At 38.2% G+C, this 27,816-nt stretch overlaps 1 protein-coding gene and 1 long non-coding RNA gene across 5 annotated transcripts; one reads left to right on the top strand and one right to left on the bottom strand.

Moving 5' to 3' along the window:
- Positions 1 to 1,625: 1,625 nt before the first annotated feature.
- On the bottom strand, positions 1,626 to 3,833 carry LOC109154534 (protein slowmo homolog). Of its 4 annotated transcripts, none has more exons than XM_019302300.1 (3): positions 3,741 to 3,833; positions 3,569 to 3,639; positions 1,626 to 2,528 (listed from the first exon to the last, which is right to left on the bottom strand). In XM_019302300.1, the coding sequence occupies exon 3, from the start codon at positions 2,494 to 2,496 to the stop codon at positions 1,939 to 1,941; it is 558 nt and encodes a 185-aa protein (XP_019157845.1). In that variant the 5' UTR covers positions 2,497 to 2,528; positions 3,569 to 3,639; positions 3,741 to 3,833; the 3' UTR covers positions 1,626 to 1,938. The 4 variants fall into 4 exon arrangements, with proteins under 4 accessions (XP_019157845.1, XP_019157844.1, XP_019157846.1 ...); XM_019302299.1 differs by having other exon boundaries at positions 1,626 to 2,512; XM_019302301.1 differs by lacking the exon at positions 3,569 to 3,639 and having other exon boundaries at positions 1,626 to 2,512; positions 3,741 to 3,823.
- On the top strand, positions 3,812 to 27,816 carry LOC109154537. The gene is made up of 3 exons (XR_002049736.1): positions 3,812 to 3,885; positions 5,297 to 5,298; positions 27,598 to 27,816. It is a non-coding gene; the product is annotated as an uncharacterized LOC109154537 (long non-coding RNA).

The raw sequence follows: 27,816 nt of genomic DNA, 5'->3' as shown, positions 1-27,816 counted from the left end.
GCCCTTTTTATATTTTTAGTGTTTGGGTCCAACCACTTAAGCTCCAAAACAAATTGGGCATTGTGACTAGTTTGATGATTACTAGTGTCTAACAAGAGGGAGAACAAGGAAAAATCACTATTATTATTATTATTATTATTATTATTATTATTATTATTATTATTATTATTATTATTATTATTATTATTTTATCAAAGAAAAGTGACTATTATAGTATTATTTCTATTTTGAAATAACATTTTCCTGCCTGTTTGTATGTGACTCATGTGAACTTTGTTTATTTCTAGTCAGAAGTAGCATCAAATTCTTAATGTGTAGAATGCTTTTTTAGCATGCTTCATTCCTCTGTGTCTACACATGCGCATAGATATAAATGTTTGTCTATTTTGTACCAAATAGAATTAGTAAAGGATATTCCTTTTGTCCAATTGATCATGTTTTCCTCTTTCCTCGTTGGAGAGGAATGCCTTTGGATTCTAGCACTCTATCAGTGTCAGCATTTCTCAAAATGAAGTTCAATGCAGAAGTAGAGACAATATGGAGCATGATGATCGAGACCGGATGCCACCCCCCTCCTGAAGTGCAGCAAACATGAACATGTGCTCCAAGTGCTATAAGAACATGCTATTGAAACATGAACAAGCTAAGCTTGCTACATCTGCAATTGGAAACCTTGTTAACAGAAAATGAGTAGCAATGAGATGGGACCTTTTTCCGGTAGGCTTTAGGGCTGCTGCCATCCCGAGCTTCAAGCTCTTCTGGGGTCTGTTGAGCTTAAGGTCAAGGAGGGCCCTAGCCGATGCACAACCTGCAAGAAACGGGTTGGCTTAACTGGATTCAAATGCAGATGTGGTAACCTTTTCTGTGGTTCACACTGCTACTAAGGTAAACATGACTGTCCATTTGACTACCACACTTGTGCTCGGGATGCAATAGCTCAGGCCAATCCTGTCATCAAGGCTAAAAAGCTGGATAAGATATAAGGACACTTGTCTGCTGGAATTTGGGTCTTAAATTAATCTGAGAGGGGCTTCTTCAGATTGGCTACATAGCTTCAGATCCTGGAAGACAAGGCAGTCAGTCAAAGAAAAAGGTGGAATGATCTCTTATTCTTTGTAATTGGTTTGCTTGAGTTTCAAGTCTGTATGTATTGATTTTCTGGGTTAAATTCACATGGAACCCTATCTAAATTGTATGTGCAAATCCATGTGGAAAACATCCATGGACATTATTGTGGTCAGGTGTGTGAATTATGCTTCCAGTTCTTGAGTACTACTGACTCTGTTACAATGTAGTATCTGTTCATAGTTACTTTCTCAACCTACTGAAGCACAAAGAGTCAATACCGCCCTCACTGGGGCTAAACCCATGTGGGAGAGCCACTTCATGTCACTAGACCACAAGGTCATTGGCGGCTAACTGATGTCTATAATTTCAGGTTAAAGTGATAAACCTTAAAAAGAACCTGATGTATATATCAAAACATTATGGCATTCTAAAATCTAACCACTCTCCTGAACATGGCTTCAAGTAAATCATTAAAATGGTTCTTAACCTTGTACTGAAAGTAATTGTCACAATGTTAAATGGGGGGACAAGTATGACAGGTGAAAATCATCATACAAAATTGGAGAAAGAGTGAATGGGAACAAGATCATTACTGAAAATGGAAGGGAGTCTTGAGCAACAAAATGAAAAGAGAAATCAATGGATACAACACTCTCATCTCTGAAAGTCATTATTATTCCACAGAGATGCATTTGGCTATCTGCATCACATGACTGCCCCTGCATGAACTATGATTTTACATCCAGTTCTACAAAGCTAAAGGAAGAGCCTACTCTCTTTTTGTTTCACAAAAACAAAAACTCACCTCCAACAGGTCGGAGCCCCTAAGAATTAGCATTGAAGAAGTTCATTCAAAGTTAAGCAAACAGATCACATTGAAATGCCACCTGATTCAGTCTCAAGATACTTGCACATCCTTTCCATCACTTCCCTGCCTTTAGCACTGTTTTGCTGGAACCTATCAGCACATTTCTGCTCTATCTTCTCCGCCATTGATGCCAACGCTGACAGGGGCTTTATCCTAATACTAGTTTCCTGCCTACAAATTGTCCATCCATTAGGATTCTCTGGATGAGGATCGTATCGGATCTTCTCTTCCACTTCAATGAACTTCTCAAGACTGATGTTACGAGTGGATATCTGCATTGAGCGAGATTGGGCATCCACAACAGTTGATTCAACACAATGGCAGGAGTCCTGACCGGTGATTTTGGAAATGAACCATGGTCCTGGAGCATGGATGGTGACAGCACGAGTAGTGTAAAGCTTCCCTGAACTGGAGTCAAGCTTGTGGTTCAAAGTGTCAACCGCACGGATGTGTGATAGAACGCGTTTGTTTTCAGGATCAGCAAACTTTCGCCACGATGCAGTAGTCACTCGCTCCCATGGATGCTTATAAGTGTGCTCTTGTGAATACGCTCTGACCATACTGTTTGTTCTCTATCTAGAAGCAACAAACACTCCACACATTATTTCCTTAGTGAGATCTTAAATACAAGTATATTGTAAACGAGCAGTTTATGTTATCAAAAGTGCTAAACTTTCCTCAAACAGAAATGTATTGACAAGATTTTAATGACCATTGCTTATACTGTAGCCAATATGCAGTAATCTAATAACTACATAGCGTATAACAACCTATCAACATTCCAACATACTATGTGATAAATACAGTATACACCTACAGCATTTAAGATTCAATTTCCCATATCAATCACTATTGAGCAAACACCTTTTTGCTGCAATATTATTCAAGCAATCATTCAAATCTGTGGGCAAAGAAAAAAGTAAAAGGGTACCAATGGCATTCACTTCTTGATGAGGTGCTTAGCAATATTTTTACCCAGATACACATATCTCCAAAGTCAACCCTCTACTGAACCAATGAAGAGAAGCTCTAACCTTTCATAAGCAATGTTGTAAATTGGGCACAACACTCAGATACGTATCAGTAAGTGGACCAATTATCTCCCTCATGGGAATCTCTTGTTAGCTCTACTAGTTGAGATTCTTGAAAATAGCTTAACCAAGAGAGAAACATAAAATGTTCCAATCAGGAATACAGCCATACACCATTTAAACTATAGGCAATACACTGCATTTGAAACTAGTAAGTTTTACCAAGGCTCAATAGACAAACACTTTCCATTTCTCATTCAAATTGGCGAGCAATTTCTAAATTGAGTACAGCACTAATGCCAAAGACAAATCTCATTTCACATCCCATAGGGTTTCCAAACTATTCATCCAATCTTCAATCTCGCTTTCTTTAAGCAACCAAAAGAATCATCACCCTAAAAGCCTGTCTTTCTAGAAATGAAGAACAAAAATATACCCACCAGTATCAACTATCAACTAAGAAATAGAACTCAAAATGCGATGAACTAACAAATTAACAAATTAATATAAACAAACAATTAAAAAAAATTCTATTCGATACGTGACGAAAATCCAAGAACGGATCGTTAACATACATCAGAATAATTACTAATCCACTTACATAAGAGCACGAATCGACGCCAAATCTTCAACAATTTAATTTCCACAACAGAAACGCAAAAAGACGATAATCTAAAAAAAAAGGGATGAGTGAGGATAAGCAACGATAAAAGATTTGAATGAGTAAAGATCACATATGTGAGTGAGAATCGAGATCAAAGAGGAGAAAGAACCTGGATTTATTATTATTGTGGGAGAGTGGAAAGCGCCCACAGAGCGGAAGAAGAGAAAATATTAAGAATGCCGTGGCGGTTTGAGCTCTGGTGCTTGCGCCGTAGGTTTCTTAACGGTGAACTCGCACGTCACTGCTTCAACTCCGTCTTGTGAAATGTTAAAAAATACGGAGTAAAAAAAAAAAAAGAATTGGCTTTAAGGTCATATTATGGCTATGTTTAGCAAATCTAGTTGAAAAGGTAGCTGCAAGCTGAAAAGGAGCTAAAAGCAGAAAAGATATAAGTTAGGAGTTGAAAACTGAAGAGCTATTATGCTTGAAAGTGTTTGTTAAAATTAGCTTTTTGATAAGCTGATAAATGTAAAAAGACAAAAAAAGATATCCTCATAAAATTTAAATTAGTTTGTTTACCTATTAAAATTTAACATTTTGTTTTTAAGAAAATTAACATTTTGAAATAAAACTATTAGCATAATCATGATTTAGCATCTCATAATGAAGTAGCAATATTGGCGCGAATCTCCTTCATATAATAATAATAATAATATTTGCGGTGAAAGTTGCGGATAAGGGAGGAGAGAAAATAGTTTTAACTGTGAAGGGTAGAAATATCATTTCTTTAAAATAAGAAAAAAAAAGTTAGCAAACTACTAGTTTATTTTGAAACGCTACATCGCTACTTTAGGTAACGTTCCAAAAGAAACTATTATTTTAAATTAAGAGCTTATTTTGGGAACATTACCAAATAGAGTTTATAACTTATTAGTAACTTAAAATAAACTATAAGCTCTTAAATAAACTTTGTCAAACAGACTCTATATCCAAATCTTTATATTTTGTTAATTTAATATTTAAATGTTATTTTTTGAGATGATTATATTTAATTATAGTTCTTTTTTAAAATATATATATTTAATTTTAAAAATAATTTGATTCTCCAGATTTAAGTATTAATGGGTGACTATGATGTTTGAACATGATTTTATCTTTTTATTTTATTTTATTTTTGTTGCTTTCCTTTTATGTATGCAAAAATGTTTTCAAAAAAAAAATGTATGCAAAAATGTAAAATGTTGTCTTAAGTTTGAGGTAGGACATCTCATCGTATTACCTACAACAAAACTAAAACTCTGCATTGTGCGACAGTCAGTAAAGCAAAGCCTATTAACTTATTTATGAGTTAGTTAATCAAGTGAACTATGTCCAGAGGGTTAATGAAATAGACATTTTTATATAATTTTTTAAAAATAATGTTATATTGTACTCTTAAAAATAATTTATGCATCAACTTAAGAAAGTCAGGTATGTTGAAGGATTAAAAAGAGTTAATTTTAGCAAAGGTGTAACAGGCAGGTTGGGATGAGGATCGAGTTCGGAGTATTTTTTATGTCCGGGATGCCGCTTTAATTATGAACATTCCTATTTCGGTAAGAAAGCCGCAGGACTCGTGGTACTGGGTGTGGGAACTGAAAGGGGACTACACTGTTAAATCGTGTTACCGCCGGCTGAAAGGTGAGTTCAATGGTACCTGACCATGGGCACGAATTTGGAATCTAGATGTACCTCCAAAAGTTAAACAATTCTATTGGCAACTAGCTTCTTCCTATCTGCCAACTAGAGATGCGTTACAAGCGAAAAATATTCATTGCAATTTAATTTGTCACATGTGCAGGAGGGAGTCTGAGAGTGCTTACCACCTGTTTGTCCAATGTACAGAAGTTGCTAATGTTTGGGGATAGATTGGACTGCCAACGATGGGGGTGGCTCATGGTAATGTCATTGACTGATTTTTTGCATTCATTACTTCTTTGAGTGGGGATGTTTTACACCAGTTTGTTATGGCATGCTGGGGGTTGTGGCAAAGTCGGAATGACAGTGTTTGGAAGGGGGTTATATTTGATGCTAATAAGATGTTGCGTCGTGCAATTAGTTTCTGGAATAATTGGATCTCTGTTAATCTCAAAGACCATGCAGGGCACACGGCTGGGTTGTGTGAGCAATGGAGGCCGCCACCTTTAGGCGTTTGAAGCTGAATACGGATGCATCCCTGAACACTACAACAAACTCAATGGGTCTAGGCTGGGTTCTGAGGGATCACCAGGGCGTGTTTTTGGCAGCAAAGAATATCTGGTTGAATGACATCTGCGTACTGTTAATGAAGCAGAGGTAATTTGTGTACGAGAAGCATTAAGCTGGTTGAAGGACACAGGCATGGGGTGTGTTGATGTAGAGATGGACTCAAAAACAGTTTTTTATGCACTTTCATCTCCTTCTTTTTACTCTTCCTTTGGACTACTAGTTGATGATGTAAAGGATTTGACATCAATGATTGATGATGTTCAATTCCGTTTTGTTAAACGATCTGCGAAAATTGCTGCCCATACAGTTGCTAGGGAGGCTTGTTCTGAGTCAGGTTGTGGGGAGTGGTTTTATGTCCCTCCTAGTTTCCTTGTGGACTGTCTTTATCATGATTTAATACATTAAGTTCATCTTTTAAAAAAGAGTTAATTTTAGATTTATTCTCTGATTATCATTCACTTTTAATTTTAGTCATTTAACTTTTAAAGCTATCAAATTTAGTTCTTGAGTATTGAATCTTTTTCAATTGTAATACATTGTAAGCTTTTTCCTTGTGCGATCTATTAAAATTGAGGGTGAAATTAGGGTTACTAGAATAAGAAAATTAAGACTTTATTCTCTGTGTGTGAGAAAAAATTGGCGCGGTCATGACTTTTCAAATTTACCTTCAATATTAACAATTCACACATGGAAAAGCTAATTATGGATTAGAATTGAAAATAATTTAATACTCAATGTGGTACCTTTAAAAATCAATGACTAAAATAAGAAATGAGTGATAATCAAAGTACTAAATTCAGAATTAACTCAATTAAAAAATATAATCGTTACAAAATATAAATATTTAATTTTAATTTGTCAAATTTCCAAGGGTCCATCCTAAAAATTATTTACCATATATTTACATTACCTTTGTGATGAAATCAAATAGCTAAAATGGACCAAAAAGTTTTTTTTTTTTTTTTTTTTTTTAAATCATTTACCAAATAAGGTTTTCTATTTCTCTAATCTCTAGTAGATGGTAAATGGCATTCTTCTCTCTCATCATTCCCCCTCTATTGTTGTCAGCTTGATTAATTGCCTCGCCTCAATTACTTGGTTTATAATAATAGTATTTGTCACATACCTTTTAATATAGTATTTGTCACATACCTTTTAATATAGAGTTAATACCCAAAATCGTCTTCGACTATAGTGGTTTTTCTCAATTTCGTCCTAAACGACTTTGGTGACCTAATATCGTCCCAGACTTTTGTGTTTCGCTCAATTTAGTCCTCCATTTGTTATTCCATCAAATTGGTGTTAAATAAAGGGACAATTCAGTAATGTCAATATTGATCTCTCTTTACTTTCAACTTGTGAAGTGCGAAATTCCTCTTTCTTGTACGAATTACACCCAGAATTACTCCCAAACCTGCAAATCAAAATTTATATTCGCAGTTTTAGGAGTAATTCTGGGAGTAATTCGTAAAAAAGAAAAGGGATTTCGCAGTTCACATGTCTATGAGTAAAGATATGCCAATATTAAAATTACTGAATTGTCTATTTATTTAAGAGTTAATACCCAAAATCGTCCTCGACTATAGTGGTTTTTCTCAATTTCGTCCTAAACGACTTTGGTGACCTAATATCGTCCCAGACTTTTGTGTTTCGCTCAATTTAGTCCCAGATTTTTGTGTTTTTGCTCAATTTAGTCCCTCATTTGTTATTCTGTCCATTTGGTGTTAAATAAATAAACATTTCAGTAATTTTAATATTGGCATCTCTTTACTCATAGACATGTGAACTGCGAAATCCCTTTTTTTTTTTACGAATTACTCCCAGAATTACTCCTAAAACTGCGAATATAAAATTTGATTTGCAGGTCCGGGAGTAATTCTGGGTGTAATTCGTACAAGAAAGAGGAATTTCATACTTCACAAGTTGAAAGTAAAGAGATATCAATATTGACATTACTGAATTGTCCCTTAATTTAACACCAATTTGACGGAATAACAAATGAAGGACTAAATTGAGCGAAACACAAAAGTCTGGGACGATATTAGGTCACCAAAGTCGTTTAGGACAAAATTGAGAAAAACCACTATAGTCGAGGACGATTTTGGGTATTAACTCATTTATTTAACACCAAATGGACAGAATAACAAATGAGGGACTAAATTGAGCAAAAACACAAAAGTCTGGGACTAAATTGAGCGAAACACAAAAGTCTGGGACAATATTAGGTCACCAAAGTCGTTTAGGACGAAATTGAGAAAAACCACTATAGTCGAGGACGATTTTGGGTATTAACTCTTTTAATATATTATAAAAGTATGAAATGATATGGCATGACATTCAAATCAATGATAATCAATATTTTACATTAAAAAAAAAAAAGAAGGTAAAAATTGCTTAGTTGCACTTTTTAAAGTTTTATTAGTAGAATGTGGTTTCTTCAAAAAAAAAAAAAGTTTTATTTGTAGAAAAATGCAAACATTTACGATTCATTGCAATTATATTTAGACCTTTAAAATTTGACAACTTTTAATTTGGTTAGACCACGAGATGTCTTGAAAATGTCCTAATTAGGAGACATTTTTAAGCTCGTATCATACTCATACTAATCACTGTTCGCACGGGATTATCCTAAAAAAAGAGAAAAGTGCTGTCAGATTGATTTTTTATTAGAGAGGGGATTTGAATTCCCAACATCACTTAAGTGATAAGAGTGCACGGCCACTCACACTAACTAAACTGGTTAAAAATTTGACAACTTAATATGAAATATTTACATTTTGAAGTAATTTTGTCCAATTTTACTATTGAACTCACTATTAGGATGACCCAACCCAAAATTGTTGAGTTGGACTATTATTTGACAACTAAGCATCTACATCATCATATAATTTAACACTATTATCATAAATTTTCTAATATATTTAGAATTATACACTAGTATAAAATTATTTTTCCTTATTTTCTCACTTGGAGATTTTTTTTTGGCAATGTTTAATAATACAATTTATTTTTCATTTGAATAACAAAAATTAATTTCTTTATTTGTTGATTTTATAATGCTGAAATGCTACTTTCCAATGTATACCAATAATACAGTACTAATCTGTCAAAAAAATTTATTCTGTTGTAAATAAATACATGCATTTTGATATTATTAGAAGAATTCTATATAGTATGACAATATCTCTTCATTCTTTGTAGACTTTTAGTTTTACATGAACTTTGTACACCGTGTGTTGGTTTTAGGGTTTTTGGGTTCAGGGAGGTCCAACACAACCTTGGTGGATTCACCTTTCAAAAATAGAAGAAAAATAATAGCTCTTGTAAGTGTGTGTATGTTCTTGGCCTGAACTTGCCGTCCCCCTTTACATTCTTGAGGAGTCCCTTTTGGGAAAGCTACGTCCGCGACGGCAAAGGCGCCTGCATGCACAACGACCTTCTGGATCGATCGCGGTCTAATCACTGTAATTCCATCATACTTGCTTCTTCTGTGTTTGCATCACTGTAATTCCACCATACATGCTTCTTCTGTGTTTGCATTTGACTCCATTCCACCACACTCGGTAGCGGAGATATTCCTCTCGGCCGGAAACTGGCGGTGATATTCCTCTTGGCCGGATGGCGGCGATGGCGGATCCTGGTGGTTTGTAGCTGGGAAGCCGTGAATAACTGCTTCACCACCAATCTCTAACTGTCCAGAATTTTCCAATATGGAGTTGGAGGTCTTCTTTAGACTTTTCCTTACTTTCTCAATCTCATTTCCTTGGTGCTCAGAGACAGATTTTAGCGAATGATTAGTGGCTCTTCTTCGGCCAAAACAGTCGACATGAACGAGTGGTTCCGGTAGTTAACGTTGAATTTGATCATGAAGATCGTCGCCGGGAAGCGGTTCAAGTTTAGGGTGAAGGAAGACGACGATTGCGATGAGTACAAAGAGGCGCATCATATCATTGAGGTGTTTAAGGAATTCTTGTACCTTAACAGCAGTTCGTGTTCTCCATTTCTGTTCTGATCTGGATCGCTTTCGTGTTCGAAGATGCGGGAGGAGCGTGACTTTAGTCTTACCCAAATTGGAGTGAACATGAAATGTCGATTTTGCCCTCCCATTTAAGTTAAATTGTTGACTTAAAATTTTCCGGTCATATTTGGCCGGCGTGACTAAAATTGATAAAGATTACATTGTCAAGGTACTAAATTAACATTTTTGAAAGTCAAGTGTTGCAATTAACACAAGTGCAATAGTTAGTGGACCAAAATTGAAATTTTCTCCTAATTTTTATTTAAATTTAAAACTTTTTAAATTTGGCGAGCCCCCGCCAAGGCCCGCAGGCCGGCCTATTTATGCACGTATTTTGGAGGACTTTTTAACTTAGTCCCTGTCATATGGTGCGCTTTGGCAGGCCCCACTCCGCCGACTGTTTCGACAGCTCTAATCTAGATATAAATCATTATTCAGAAACATGCACATACCAAAGATTAAAGAAAAAAAAAACTAAATATAGATAAAACTCATTATATTGTACGTTGTCAAAATCATCACCAGAATTTGGTTTTGATGTTTTAATTTTACAGGTATATGTATGTGTTGTAGGTACGTATACATGATGATATGAAGAGTTAATACCCAATATAGTGCTCGACTATAGTGGTTTTACTCTATTTAGTCCTAAATGACTTTTTGTGCTCAATTTAGTCATCGACTTTGATGATTTTACACAATTTAGTTCTTTGTTAAAATTTCTGTTAGTTTACCGCTAGAAATAGGGGTCCTAATGGTAATTTCTCATCCTTCATCTCATTTGGGGTGATTCATTCTTCTTCCCCATAGAAATGTAAATGATTCCTTTTTTCTTCCCCTTATTTATTTATTTATTTAGGATTGAAGTTGATTTGGGGATGAAGATCTCCATTTCTATGTGGAGCTTAATAAGGGGAAGAAGAATGAATCATCCAAAATGGGATGAAGGATGAGAAATTACCATTATGACCCAATTTCTAACAATCAACTAACCGAATTTTTATGCAATATGCTTGTTTCAAAATTCAAAGAATTAGTTTTTCAAAGTTTTTGGGAATATAATGGTGGGTGAAGTTGCAGAAGATAGAGAAAACTAGAGCATAGTTCAAAGGTAACTTGTTTGTTTCCTCAAGCTCACCGTTGCGACTTCCATCATTGGTGTGATCACTTGTATTTCATTTATAGAACACACATTCTTCCCATTGTGCTGACAAAGTAAAAGATGATCTTCATTCTTCCGTAAGGAACACCTCCCTCACAAGCCTTACTGGAATTGACAGCCTATTATGGGTGCTATTTACATATGTTTCGGTAAGATCTTTTTGAGTTACCAATTTCTCGACACATATTGCCCGCTTAACAGCCAATTGGAGAATTAAATTTCTAAATTCAACTGGTAGTTCTGATGGCGGTTCTAGACCGTTGTTGGCACCCTACTTCCCCTATTTCACTTCTTTGAATTGATTCTCTCAGCTTCAGTTTCACCCCCCAACCTCATGATACTTTTATCTCCTCTCTATTCTCTTTAAAAAAATTCTGCCATCATCACTGGAATGTGAACTAACAGACTCTAGGGTGTTGCTTCGTGTTGTACTTTGCACCACTGACTTCACAATGTTCTACTAGGATAAGCAGCCATAAAATGAACCAATCATTTTTTCCTCCATCCCTCCTTATCAGGAGGCACTATATGGTTTTAAGGCTCGATCAAACTCTCATTGAGATCATCCCCACCTAAATAGTTCGTTCATCATTGTAGTATCCTTTCTTTTCTTGCTTAACTTGCTCCTCTTTCTCAAGTAGTAATCTCTCTCGCTTACACATCGCAAGTAGATAATCAAATCTACAATAACCCATAGGAAGGGTAATGTCAGTAAAGTCTTTAAGACAAATCATGATGAAATTTAACACCAAGGTATTACAAACTTGATAGCAGATAAAGAAACTGAGTTTAGAACAAAAACTCACAGAATTTCCCAATAAATTGCAGAATGTTTGTTGAGGAACTTGATTTAGAACAAAAACTATATTATTTGTATTATGAACTCGATCTTGATCTTGCAAGTGTTTGTTGATGTTGAGAGTTGGCCGAGTTCAGCCATGCTCGATTCGAGACATGACGATGTGATTTACTATGGAGGGATGTGGTTAAATGGTTAATGTCCACCGGCTTATCACCAATTGGTTTTAAGAAGGATATGACAACCAGATAACTAAAGAACTATGTGGTTAAGCGTGCTTGACTTATATGATAGGTGACCTACTTAAAAGTAAGCATAGTGCAATGCTGGGATCCAAAAATTGATATCAAAATTGAGGTCACATGTTCAAATCGATGGCGAGGTAGTAGCTGAGTCTAGTCCCTTACATGTTTCATTTGTTGTGAGATGTATGATCGTAAATTCTCATGTGAAAGTATTGATTAAAATATTAATATTTATTTTGTAGAAAGTTCATGAGTAGTAACTGTTGTTCCATTATATTACCATAACTTGTTGACTGGATAATGATAACAATATCTTTGCTGGTAGTCCAAATACTAATATCGCAATATGGGATGTGTTTAGTTTCATAAGCAAATTTCACATCCATTTTGCACCTGATTATTTTCAAGTTCATAATTTTGGAATTACTATGAATGATGGAATACTTGTTTGTGTGTGTTTTTTCATTGAATTGATATTAACCTTCTTGGAGTACCCACTATTGTCTTTTTACCATAATGCATGTAGTTAAATTGCTTGCCACTTTGTGCATAAACCTTTTTTTAAACAATGACTACATTCTAAAGATGGCCAAAGTATGGGCTTGGGCCGATCCCGAGCCTAGGTTAACATGGACTGGGACCGACCGTGAATTACTTTAGCCGGTCTCGTGCCAGGCTGGGGCCTTTCGTGGGCCAGTCCAGGGCAATCCAAGGCCCAAACTTATTATTATTATTATTATTATTATTATTATTATTATTATTATTATTATTATTATATATAAAATAATTATAGTTTTTTTTTTTGAAATAATATTTGATACAATAATGCTAATTTATATTTTTTATTTAAAATAACATTTGAACCATTCATTTCAAAATTAAAACTTTATAATATTTCTTACTAACTTAAGATTTTGTCATCTTTCGATTTGCCAGCTTATATTTAGATGAGTTTGATCTAGAATTTATAAGTTTTTAAAATGAAGATATCAATGAAAATATAAACAATTTGAAATTTAGAATGTCTAATTGTCAAAGTTTAAAAATATTTTGGAGTTTAGACATTGTATTTTTATTTTAAATGGACTTTTTGGTAATTGGCCAATATTTACAAACATACCCTATAATTTTTGTTTATATTGATACTTTTTTTTTTTTTGGGTGTTGAGGGAAACCCACAGCCACTACCCGAGGGTATACACTTAGTAAATCCCGCCTTGTGACCCTAGCCGGTAATTAAATGACCACAAGGAGGTAAATCACTGATCGCTCAAGCCAAGAGGTCTGTGATTTGAACTCGTGACCTTATGTTTACAAGTTTGTTTCCTTAGTCATCTTAATTGGTTGGAGTTATCCCCATATTGATACATTTTTTTATTTGTTTCTAAGCTCATATGTGTCGTTCACCATAATACGCCAATCCTCAACTAGGATGAGACTCAAACCTGTAACCTTCTGTTTAGAATGGTAACAAGATACTAAGCGTTTCTTATATGTTTTTAAAATGTCATTTTCCCTTTTTATTTTACATCTTACCTGCAAGGATACTTCTACATTCAATCATACATATGTTTTTGTATTAGATTAGGTTTATGCTAAGTATCTCCTGGTATGATGGTATCATTGTTACATGTTGGCATAATCATGTTGATCAGATACTATATGGGGTTAGATTGTAGTGACAAAAAAAGATTTACTGTAACTCTCAAGTATTCTTCTTTTGTTTTCTTATTATTTCCTACTAGTATCTTCACCCGTGCGTTGCACAAAATGGATTTGTTATAATATTTTAAGAATATTTGGATCGATATATAATATAATTATATAAATTATAACAACGAATGTTATATAGTGCAATTGATGAAATGAATTGGATAGATTATGTGTTCTAATGTTATCTTTGTTTGATTTCGATTTATACAATTAAAATTTATAAACTTAGTTGACAAATAGGTCTAACATTTCTCACCCGGACAAGTTAAACAATGCAAATGTCCGATCCAATGGTTTGTTGTTGGAAATTGGTGAATAAATCGATACACAAACTATATATATATATATATATATATATATATATATATATATATATATATATATAATAAAGTTCAAATGCTGCAGGGTCTTCCCGTGCGGCGGAATTCCAGAATACACCAACAGTGTTAACAATATGCACCAACAGTGTAATAAAAGCACACCACAATGAAATGTAATATAACATCACAAAATACACAACAGACTCAAAAAATACACCATATAACTCAACACCCCCAATGGTGTATTTTCGAACAGCGTATGGTGTTTTTACTCACACCTAATGCTGTGTGTTTGGTGATGCAGGGCTCTGTTTACTCTGTTTTGTGTGGTGTATTTTTCTAACGTTGATGTTGCATATTTGTTGAACTATTGGTGTTGCCGCACCGTAAGACACTGCCGCACCTGAACCCGCCTATATATATATATATATATATATATATATATATATATATATATATATATATATATATATATATAATATTTGTCCCGAAAAAATGGAATTTAATTTGTAGAAAATTAATTCCAACCAATTTTGGTTCAAAACCAAAATTACATATATATACACCGTATATATATTAACCAACTAGGGATTTATTTTATCAAAATAATCCCACCACCACTAGTACGAAACTAGTACAAGGATTTAATCTTTCCTAGATTAATCCCACCACTTGGTCCGAAACCAAGAACAAAATAAAAGCAAGAACGGGTTTCTAACTTGAGGTTTTAACCCAACGTGAAGAAAGAAGAAGCAGAGGAAGCCCAAGTCGTGTGTACACACACTCTCCTTAAAACCGATTCGCCACCTCCCAAGGGTGCTAGGATCGTTGTGGCGTCAGTCTCAAGGATAAAACGGACTACGACTTTGGCGTTCGAGCACTCCAACCCAAAGTCCGGCGAACTAGAACACAAGCTGAACACTCCGATATTTTACAGAAGATGTTGGCAGAAATTTTTTTCTCTTTGAAACAAAGAAGGCTTTTTCTTTTTCAAAACGGAGTTAAAACAACAATCTGCCAACATCATGTATTTGTAGGGAAGAGTGGAGTTAAAAGCTTATAATGACACATTAATCCAACATAAATTCAAAATTTAATAATTGGATAATAACGTTTGAAACGGTCGTAATTATTATCGTAATAATTCCAACGGTCACGAACTTGTTTCAAAATATCTGAGTGACCGAGAAGTCCGTACACACCCGAGTGGTCCACACGCACCAAAACGGTGCAGCACGAAAGGAGCTCACTAAAGAACACGAAAGGAGCTCCAATTCTCCAATGCTCAAATTAAGCTACCAAAGCTCAATTGCTCAACTTTCGTGTAGCACGAAAGGAGCTCCACTCCCAATTCTTCAAAATAAGCTTTTTCAAAGCTTATCACTTTGTAATGTGCTAGCAGCACATTACTTGAATTAAGCTTTCGTGTTTTAAGCTCAAAACTTAACAAAAGCACATCTCGTGCTTAACGATTCATTAGCATAAAATACTAATTAACTACTTGCTTAATTATCCTTTCGTCATTTGGACTTCTCTCAAATAGGTTCACCTTGAGAATCAATTTCTCATTCACCTATTACCCATTTTGAGCGTACATTATATCAAATTCTTTGTCTCACTACGAAGAAGCCGAATCCACTTTGACCCGACCCAAATCGGAAGTGGATCCCACATATATTTGTACCACAAAATAGTCACTCAAAATGCCATTTTTAGCTAAAAATTCCAATAATCTCAACATTTTCATGAATATATTATTAATACTATTGAACACCATGAATTGTTCAATGGTTACTGTATTGAACACCCTGAGATGTTCTTATAAATGCATAATATTAATTTCACAAATTAAGCTAAACAAATATCTCAAACGATACACTTCTAACTTGATTATTATTATTATTATTATTATTATTATTATTATTATTATTATTATATATATATATATATATATATATATATATATATAGAATTATGTTCCAGTGCGGGTAAGTGTCTCCCGTGCGGTTGTGCGGGTGATTAATGTGCGTGAGTTTTGTACTTAAGGTGCGTGAGTCTTGTGCTTAAGGTGTGTGAGGTTTGTGCTTAATGTGGGTGAGTGTGTACTGAGTTTTGTTCTTAATGTGTGTGAGTTTTGTACTTAGTGTGTGTGAGTCTTGTGCTTAAGGTGCGTGAGTTTTGTGCTTAATGTGCGTGAGTGTGTACTAAATGTGAGTTGTTGTTGAAACTTTAAGGTGCATGAGTTTTGTGCTTAATGTGCGTGAGTTTTGTGCGTAAGGTGCGTGACTCTTGATCTTAAGGTGCGTGAGTTTTGTGCTTAACGTGCGTGAGTTTGTGTTTAATGTGAATAGTTGTTGAAACTTAAAAGGTGTCTGAGTTCTGTGCTTAAGGTGCGTGAGGCTTGTGCTTAACATGCGTGGGGTTGTGTTCTTAAGGTGTTTTGTTTGTGTGCTTATTGCTTAATGTGCGCGTGTTTTGTACTTTAAGTGCGTCAGATTAATGCTTAACGTGCGTCCACCCGCACAACCGCACGGGAAGCCCCACCTGCACCTGATCCCTTCCATATATATATATATATATATATATATATATATATATATATATATATATATATATATATATTCACTTAGAGATATTCACTTTGACACTTCCAAAAATATAAAATTAGAATAAATATGGCAGTAGCCTAGTGAATCATTTAATTCAATTCACTGGAAATAAAAGATAGTAACTTTATGTTGGCAATTTTTATATATATCTGTGATAATCTATCAAACTGGAAGCAACATACAAATAATGTAACAACTAATACCAAAGACTTGGAGGAGGTATGATTGCATTGAATATAAATGAAATATAGAAATTGGGAACATGCACAAAAATTCAGTTCTAAAACAAATCCTTGAGCTTGCGATATATGATTCTAAAATAAGTCTATAAATGCCATATGCAGATAATCTGCCTTAATTAAAACCAATTGTTTAATGTTGTTGGATCCATTTATATATCATTAATTTAATTATTTGTTTGATTAATTATTGCAAAATCTTGAGCTACACTTATATATTGTTATTCAGTAATTATAACAAATATATTGTTGCCAAGTACTATTTTTTTTTTATATTGGGCGGAAAGTTAAAAACGAGAATTTTGTTTTTAATAATAGTATGTATGTATTGATTGATTACATTAATAGTAAAATAATGACCTGTAATTTTAATCTAAATTATTAATAACCGATTCTTTTCTTTCTTTTTTTTTTTTATAATTTTTTTATATTTTTTTTATTGCAAAATCTTCCTTATATTCATATTCATTATATTAATAGTAAAATAATGCGTAGAAATAATTTTAAAACATTATGACTTCTCGAATTACATATTCTTTTCCAATTTTTTCTTTTTTTTTTTACTGCTAACCTTATTATTATTAAGTGTTTGGACGGAAAGTTTAAAAAAAAAAAGATTTTGTTTTTAATAATAGTAGAGAAGTATAGATTATGAATAACCGATTCTTTTCTCTCTCTCTCTCTCTCTCTCTCTCTCTATATATATATATATATATATATATATATATATATATATATATATATATATATATTGCAAAATCTTCCTTATAATCATTAGATTAATAGTAAACTAATGCCCAGTAATTTTAGTCTAAATTATAAATAATTGATTTTTTTTTTGTTTTTTTTACAAAATCTTCCTTATATTTATATTTATTAGATTAATCGTAAAACAATGTGTAGAAATAATTTTAAAACGTTATGGCTTCTCGAATTACGGATTCTTTTATATTTTTCATTTTTACTGTTAACCTTATTATTATTAAGTGTTTGAGCGAAAAGTTAAAAGGAGAATTTTGTTTTTAATAATAGTATTGATTGATTAGATTAATAGTAAAATAATTCCCTGTTATTTTAATCTAAATTATTAATAATTGATTTTTTTTTTCATTTTTTAATGTAAAATCTTCCTTATATTCATATTCATTAGATTAATACTAAAATAATGCGTAGAAATAATTTTAGAACATTATGACTTCTCGAATTACGGATTCATTTTTTTTTTTTTTTACCGCTAACCTTATTATTATTAAGTGGTTGGGAGGAAAGTTAAAATGGAGGATTTTGTTTTTAATAATATATAGTATAAACTATAGATAATTAAGAGCCGAGTTTTTTTTTTTTTTCTTTTTTTTGGGCAAAATCTTCATTATATTCATTAGATTAATAGTAAAATAATGCCATGTAATTTTAATCTAAATTATTAATAACCGATTATTATTATTATTATTATTATTATTATTATTATTATTATTATTATTATTATTATTATTATTTTTGCAAAATCTTCTTTATATTCATATTCATTAGATTAGTAGGATGATTTATATAAAAAATGGTTTTGTACATTTATTCATGAAGAACTGAGCAGCTATTTATACAGAGATAATAACATGAAAAGTGGAAACTACTTTGTAGATAGTCTAACAGCCCTATAGACTCTAACAGTTCAATACCCCCCCTCAAGTCGACGAGGGACAAAGTACCACGCCAAGCTTGAAACGTAGATCACAAAACTGTGTCCAGGGTAGCGGCTTGGTAAATATGTCTGCAAGCTGGTCATGCGTCGAGACAAAGTTGACTTTCATTTCCCCGGGCGAAACCTTGTCACGGACGAAGTGGTAGTCAACCTTGACGTGTTTAGTCCTGGCGTGAAATACCGGGTTGGCACAGAGATACGTGGCGCCCAAGTTATCGCACCACAACACAGGAACCATAGGCAGATGCAACCCAAGCTCATGAAGTAGAGATTGAACCGAAGTTACTTTTGCAACGGCATTGGCTAGGGACTTGTACTCGGCTTCGGTTGAGGAGCGGGCTACAGTACGTTGTTTCCTGGATACCCAAGAGACCAAATTAGGACCAAGAAAAATAGCGTATCCCGCAGTTGACTTCCGGTCAGTGGTGCACCCAGCCCAATCTGAGTCGGAGAAGGCATGTAGCACCGGTTCTGAGGACGAGACGAGCCGGAGGCCAAGAGTGCGACTTCCCTGAATGTACTGCAAGACCCGTTTTAAGGCTGTCCAATGGTCCTCTCTTGGACTGTGCATGAACTAGCGCAGTCGATTCACCGCAAAAGACAAGTCTGGGCAGGTGATGAGGAGATACATCAGCGAGCCCAGCAACTGACGATACGGTGTCGGGTTATCCAGGGGGTGGCGTTATCTGAAAATGTCGTTACAGGCGACATTGGCGTTGAGAGAGGCTTACAGGATTCCATGCCAGCTTTTCGTAGTAGCTCACTTATGTAGCGCTGTTGGGACAACATGATGAATGTGCAATGTATTCAATCAACGTAACACAACTGAGAGATACAATAGACCTGGAAGTCTAAGCCTAACCAACTAGTCCTCTACATCAGATAAGTAGTTAAGGACTAAATCAACTATAGCTCAAACTAATATTATGTTACAATAATAATACAAATGTAACACTGACTAACACTCCCCCTCAAGCACAAGGTGGGTGAGAGACAACATTGAGCTTGCTTCGTAACACGCCGAACCGTGCTGCTGCCAGTGGTTTGGTGAAGATGTCCGCTAGCTGATCTTTTGTTGAAACAAAATTAACCAAGAAGTCACCAGAAGCCATCTTATCCCGAACGAAATGATAGTCGATCTCCACATGCTTAGTACGAGCATGAAAGACCGGGTTCGCACACAAGTAGGTGGCTCCCAAATTGTCACACCACAGCGTCGCTGGAGTGCCATCATGAAGCTGGAGTGCCATCATGAAGACCAAGCTCGCGTAAAAGAGAGACCACCCAAGTGACCTCAGCAGCAACATCAACAAGACCCTTGTACTCTGCTTCTGTCGATGATCAGGCCACAGTCCGCTGCTTGCGAGAAACCCAGGAAACCAGATTAGCACCAAGGAAGACCGCATATCCACTAGTTGATTTCCTGTCAATGGACACCCGGCCCAGTCTGAATCTGAATAAGCATTGATGGCCGTAGACGGAGACACAGGCAGACGAAGACCATGCGTGAGAGTTCCCTTAACATACCGTAAAACTCGTTTAAGCAGACCCCATTGATCATCCGTCGGGGCATGCATAAACTGACACAACCGGTTGACTGCATATGATAAATCCGGCTGGGTAATAGTCAAGTACTGGAAGGCACCAGCTAGCCGACGATACTACGTGGGATTCTCATATAACTCAAAAGAGGGAGCAACAGAATATGACAGAGAAGCAGGGGTAGCGAGTGGCTTGCAATCAGACATCCCAGCACTAGTCAAAATATCTTCCATATAACGCCGTTGTGACAAATGTAGGCCACCTTGAATTGACAGAGTTTGAATCCCAAGGAAGAACCCCGGCTGACCCAGGTCCCGAATTTTAAACGCTGCGGATAGGCGATTAAGTAGAGTGGTCAGTAAGGCGGTGTCATTTTCCATCATGATGATGTCGTCGACATATACCAGAAGAAAAACACGTGAGTCCTGAGCTGTGTAATAGAAGAGCGAGACATCAGTCTTAGAGGCTGTAAAGCCAGTAGTAAGAAGGAAATCATGTAGGCGCTTAAACCAGGCCCGTGGTGCCTGTTTAAGCCCGTATAATGATCGCTGTAAAAGACACACATAATCAGGATGTGTTGGGTCCTCGTATCCGGGTGGCTGACGCATATATACCGTTTCAGCAAGATTCCCGTTTCGGAAAGCGTTGTGAACATCTAACTGCCGTAGAGTCCAACCTTGCGACACAGCCATGGATAGTAACATGCGGACAGTAGTCGGTTTAACTACTGGACTAAAAGTTTCAAAGAAGTCCCCCCCTGCGACCTGATTGAACCCTTTGGCCACCAAACGGGCTTTGTACCGCTCAACGGACCCATCAGCCTTCCGTTTAGTGCGGTAGACCCACTTGCAGCCAATCACATTTAAGCCGGGCTTAGGTGATACGAGTGACCAGGTGCTGTTATGGAGTAGAGCGTTGAACTCTTGGTCCATGGCATCTCTCCATTCTGGATGCCCCACTGCCTGTGTATAGCAAGTAGGGTCAGCAGAGACTGTTAAGGCCTGTAACGGTTCACCCGTTCCCTTCGTCATATGACGAAGACGCATAACATGCGCCCGATCCTGAGGCTGAGCCCGGGGGGCACGCCTCCTTACACGCCGTGGTGCAGGTTGACTTTGAACAGCTAGAGGCCGTTCTTGAATAGCCATAGGTGGTTGAACTGCCAACGGGGCCACATCTAGTGGCGGTTCAGCCGGTTTATAAGGAACAAGTGGACCTGATGCCCATGGTGGACTTGGGTGCACTGTCTGTATATCAACCCTAGAACCTGCAGCATAGGGAAAACAAGTTTCGTCAAAGCGAACGTGGCGACAGATAAAGGTTTTCCCGGTATTGAGGTTCATGCATCGATAACCTCTATAGGACGTGGGATATCCTAAGGAGACACAGGATGCAGAGCGGTATTCTCTTGTGGCGATTGTAGGGCCGCAGATAGGGATAACACTTGCACCCGAAGACACGGAAAAAAGTATATGGTGGGGGCTTTTTGAACAGTAGCTCATACGGACTCGAGAACTGTATGGCTGACGAGGGTAGGCAGTTAATTAGATAAGCTGCCGTTTTAAACGTTGAATCCCAATGATTTTGTGGGATAGAGCTATGAGCAAGTAAAGCGAGACCTGTTTCAACGATATGCCTGTTACGGCGTTCAACACGGCCATTTTGCTCATGCGTATATGCACATGATTGCCTATGCACAATGCCAAGTGACGTGAAACGAGAGTGTAACCTGCGGTATTCACCGCCAAGATCAGATTGAATAGATTTGATAGAACGCGAAAACTGGCGTTCTACCATAACACGGAATTACTCAAAAGCGGTATAAATGTCTGATTTTAACCTTAATGGGTAAAACCAGCAGAAACGTGAGTGGTCATCCACGAATAACAAAAAATAACGAAAACCACCCGTAGAAACAATGGGTGCGGGCCCCCAAATGTCTGTATATATTAGATCCAATACATTATTACTTGAAGAAATAACCCTATCTAAAGGAAATCAGGATGATTTCCCAAGCTGACACGCGGAGCACACCTGAAACGTGTTTGACTTATTTTTATCAACAGGGCAATTTTGTAAGACACGCTGTAAGGCATGCAATATATCATTTAGAACTAATGAACCAGACACGGAATTTAACGATGCACGACCAGTACTGGAAATACCCAAACCTAACTCGTTACCCATGCGTAAGACATCACCACCAGTGTACGAGTCAGAATGGGACATCATTGTCGCATCCGGCGTCGCGTGAGATGTAGCACCTGTGTCCGGGAACCATCCATCAGCCATGACCGCACATTCTTCCCCGGACACTGCCACATACGTTTGAGGAGGAGGCTGGTCATATCGGCGGAAACAATGCACCGCCGTGTGTCCTTGATTTCGGCAGATCTGACAGCGAGGAACTCCGCCGCGCCCTCTGCCCTGCCAGCCACCACGGCCTCCTCTGCCGTTCCGGCCTCGTCCGCCACCTCCAGAACCTGAGCCACGCGATCCACCTCCAGAACCTGAACCGCGCTGCCCTCTGCCAGTATGCAGCGCCTGATGCAACGCCGCCGGCACGCCACCCGCCGGCAGAAAATCCTCGGCCCATATGAACTCTTGAGCCTGTAGGAAATCGGCGAGTTGGGGAATGGTGACTGGGTTACCTGAGGCAGCTAGAGAAGACGCCATTGACCGGAATTCTGGCCTGAGCCCTCGGAAGACGTAGAGGTTCTGCTCGTCGAGTGACACCGGTCGGCCGGCTAGCGCTAAGTCCTCTACGATCAGTTGCGCCCGTCCAAGGTATTCTTCGGGCGAGCTGTCTCCCTGACAGAGACTCTAAAACTGCGCAAGAAGATTTAAGCACCTTGCCCTCGTCGACGATCCTAACGCCGAAGTGATCGACGTCCACACCGCCCGGGATGTATCTCTGCCCACCGCGAGATACATAACTTCGTCCGATAAGGACAAGATAAGGAGCGACAGTATGCTTTGGTCTTGTTGGATCCAAAAGCCATACGCCGGATTGGGGGTCGGAGTAGACGGCGCTGCACCGGAGCTTGCGTCACTGGTCGCCGGCGGAAGAATCAACACAGCCGGACATGGGGTGTCGCCACTGACATAGCCGAGCAAGCCTTGCCCGCATAGGAACGGTATTAGCTGAGTACGCCAAAATAAATAATTTTTGGTCGTGAGTTTGAGGGAGACAAGGTGGTGGGCGGTAGTGAGGTTGGTGGGGGTTGTCGACGACGTCACGGCTGCACTCACCGTGCACTCACTGGAATTAGTCGACATGTCTGTTTTGGAGGAGAGAGAAAAGGATCACCTGAGCGTATGATACCAGATGAATGTGCAATGTATTCAATCAACGTAACACAACTAAGAGATACAATAGACCTGGAAGTCTAAGCCTAACCAACTAGTCCTATACATCAGATAAGTAGTTAAGGACTAAATCAACTATAGCTCAAACTAATATTATGTTACAATAATAATACAAATGTAACACTGACTAACAAACATAACAGTGTTCGCATGATACGTTGCTTCGACGCCAAGGAAAAAACTAGGGACTCCAAGATCCCGAATCTTGAACGCGGATGAAAGTTGTTTCATAAACCTGTCAATTATGTTAGAATCATTGCCAAGCAGGAGTATATCATCCACGTAGACAAGGACGTATACTCGTGCTGACCCAGACTTAAAAATAAACAGGGATACATCGGTTTTAGAGGCATGAAACCCAATTTGCAACAGATAATCGTGCAGCCGCTTGAACCATGCCCGCGGGGCTTGTTTTAGCCCATATAACGAGCGTTGCAATTTACACACATAATCAGGCACTGAGGGATTTGAGTACCCCGATGGTTGGCGCATGTAGATATCTTCGTTGATATGTCCATTTAGAAAGGCGTTATGAACGTCCAACTGATGCATAACCCATTTATTTGACACTGCAAAAGCCAGAAGGAGTCTGATTGTAGTCGGTTTGACCACGGGACTATATGTCTCGCGATAATCTTCGCCGGGAATTTGGTTGAACCCTTTGGCGACTAAGCGAGCCTTGTATCGCTCAATAGACCCATCGGACTTTCGCTTGACGCGAAACACCCATTTACAACCGATTATGTTCATATTACTTCAGGGGGGGGGGGGGGGGAGGGAACTAAACACCATGTTTTGTTTTGTAAAAAAGCGTTGAATTCTGAGTCCATCGCAGCTCGCCAATGCGAACTTTTCACAGCTTGCGAATGGCACGTCGTCAACGGAGGCCACCAGAGCTGTCGGCCGTTGTCGTGCATTAATGGTTTGCCGCATTTGCATCAGGTGCGTACGGACAGTGGGACGCACCGTGCGCCGGCGCCTGGTGGTGATGGTTGAAGACGTCGACGGATGATAGGACGTCGTGGCTGGGGCCGCCGTGGACGATGAGGTTGGGTTGATGTTGGCGGCTGGTTGCACTGCCGTGGGTGGTGGCTGGACAGCAAGCAAGGCTGGCGGGGACGACTGTGTTGGCGGTGGAGTCTGTGTAGATGTGCAGATGCCCAGGGCATGGCAGGTGTGACATCACCAGTGGCACATGCATTTTCTTCCCGTACTGTTGCAAAAGGGAAGACACTTTCATTGAAGCGCACGTGCCTCGCCATGTAAACTCGGCCTGTACTTCTGTCCAAACACATGTATCTAAGTAGAGAATCTGGATATCCCAAAAACACACACGCAGTGGACCTATAGTCCATTTTGTGTCTGTTATAAGGACGTAAGCATGGAAAACATTCACACCCAAAGACTCTTAAATAGGAATAATTAGGAGACTTGTTGTATAAGAGATAATACAGACTGACCCTTTGTGTGACTGTGGTTGGTAAACGATTGATTAGATAAACTGCTAACTCGAACGCATAGACCCAATACTTTTTCGGGACATGACTTTGAGCCAGTAGGGCTAGTCCAGTTTCAACCACGTGGCGATGTTTTCGTTCCATGCGCCCGTTTTGTTCGTGAATGTGTTGTGATGATAATCTATGGGAAATGCCTGCGGCGGAGAAAACCGAGTGCAATTTACGGTATTCACCGCCCATGTCTGATTGAATAGATCTTATTGACTTGGAAAAATACTTTTCAACAGAAGCATGGAATACATTGAATATTGCATATATATCTGTTTTTAGCTTCATTGGGTAATACCAGACATAATGCGAGTAGTCATCAACGAACAAGACAAAGTACCTATGACCATCTATTGAGGGAACCGGAGAAGGACCTCAAATGTCTGTAAAAATTAAATCTAATACAGACTTACTAGAACTTGTAATGTGGGGTAGGGGAAATCGTGCAGATTTTCCCATCTAGCATGCAGTACAAAGGTTATTAATAGAATGGAAAGAACCTAAAACGGGACAACTTGAAAGGACCGACGCAACACTTGATTATGCAGGTGCCTGAGGCGGTTATGCCAGGTTTGTGGGGATGTTTTAGCTGAGACAAACGCAACCGGGGAGGCATGGAGTGAGTATATACCTCCTTGGTTAGGACCACTAAGAAGAACTTGCTGGGTGGTATGGTCCTTCACAACAAAATAACTCGGGTGAAATTCAAAGTAAACACCATTTTCACAAGTAAATTGTTGAACAGAAAGAAGTGAAGCACGCAATTTAGGTACGTGCAGAACATTATGTAGAAACAGTGACCGTGACATAGAAGGGAGAGAAAAAGAACCTGTATTTTGAATCGACAGACCTGTACCATCCCCTACTCAGAGAATCTCATCACCTATGTAAGGCTCGACATGGTTTAAGACAGTTGTGTCCGGTGTTGCATGAGCACTAGCTCCAGTGTCGGGGAACCAAGTGTTGGAAAAAGGGGCGGAATGGAAGTCTTCCTGCGGATGTTGGGAGGCCATATGGGCTTGCAGCGGCGGTGCGGCATGAACATTGGTGTGAGAGGAATGAACCTGCACGCCGGACGGATCAACAAACCGGCGGTAGCAAGTTAACGCCGTATGGCCAGCGGTGTCGGTGTCACAGAGTTGACACCTGACGCCGCTACGACCGCCGCGATGTCCTTTTCCCCGGTTACCTCTATTACCACGACCACGACCCCGGTTGTAAGTCGGAGATGGTGGTTGGTGAACCATTATAGCCGCCGACGACGGAGGCAGCGCCACAGACGACTCTTCTGGGAACAAATACTGGTGTGTAGACAATAAATCTGCAACTTCCGGGATCGTCAGAGGAGAACTCTTCGTCGTGAGGGATGCAACCAAACTCCGATATTCTGGACGAAGACCACGAAAGACGTGGAGGTTTTGTTCGTCCAGTCTGATAGGGCGCCCCCCTGTGCAAGCTGCTCGACCAAGACTTGGGCTTTGCCGAGATACACCGCCGGCGATGCATTTCCTTGGCGCAAGCTTTGTAGCTGTGTAAGTAAGCTGAGGGAGCGCGCTCGGGCAGTGGAACCTAATGCCGTTTCGATGGCCATCCACAGGGAACGAGACGTGAGATGACCAATCGCCAGGTATAGAACGTCATCCGCCATTGATGAAATAAGCATGCTGAGGATCGATTGATCTTGTTGCACCCAAACGGCGTGAAGAGGGTTCATCGTTCGGGCAGCTGCTTCTGTCGTGGTGGTGACGTATTCCGGCGGGCATACACTGGATCCATCGACATAGCCAAAATAACTCTGGCCTCGGAGAAAAGGGACGAGTTGAGCTTTCCAGAAAAGGTAATTGAAGGAAGAAAGCTTTATAGAGACAAAATGGTGAGCTTGGTGGAGATTGTTCGTGTGGCGAGTTTCCGGGATGGCTGTGATGGCAGCAGAGCCGCCGGCGGAGGCAGAATCCGCGGCTGGAATGGGTGGGTTTTGTTCACTGGCCATGGGATCGTGGATTTGGCTGATACAAGATGATTTATATAAAAAATGGTTTTATACATTTATTCACGAAGAACTGAGCAGCTATTTATACAGAGACAATAACATGAAAAGTGGAAACTACTTTGTAGATAGTCTAACAGCCCTATAGACTCTAACAGTTCAATAAATAGTAAAATAACATGTAGAAATAATTTTAGACCATTATGGAATTTATGGTTTCTCGAATTATGGATTTTTTTCTTTTTACTGCTAATCTTATTATTATTAAATGTTTGGGCATAAAGTTAAAATTTTTATTTTTTTTAATAATAGTAGTATTGATAATAATAATAATTATTATTTTAATTAGTTCATGCAAGCATGTACAATGAACAAAACTAATAAATGAGTATCAATTATTATGGCAAGTAATTGAATAATTTCAAGTATCAATTCAGCTAATTAATTATTTTTGATATATATTAAATATTGGCGTTTAGGTTGATGCATGGAAGAGAGACGAGCTAATTAGATGTAAATTCCGATTTTGACAGCTAAGCCGTGGTGCATTTTATGTGGCTCTTGTTGCGTAGCTTGAGATGGAGAAAAGGACAAAAGCGTCCCATCGCTCCCTCAGCCCACGAAGCTACACGTCACCGATGATTTAAAAACGCCGATGCTTTGTGAACATCAACATCGTAATAACAGTAAGTCATAGGGGCATTTCGGTAATCTCAGTTTCCCCAAATCAATGATGTGCATTCCATAGCCCACCTTTACCGACTTATCAAACCCCATTCTGCCTGCGACTC

This window comes from Ipomoea nil, unplaced genomic scaffold (genome assembly GCF_001879475.1).
Source record: "Ipomoea nil cultivar Tokyo-kokei standard unplaced genomic scaffold, Asagao_1.1 scaffold2647, whole genome shotgun sequence".
Classification (NCBI taxonomy): domain Eukaryota; kingdom Viridiplantae; phylum Streptophyta; class Magnoliopsida; order Solanales; family Convolvulaceae; genus Ipomoea; species Ipomoea nil.
This window is presented reverse-complemented; position numbering and strand designations above follow the sequence as displayed.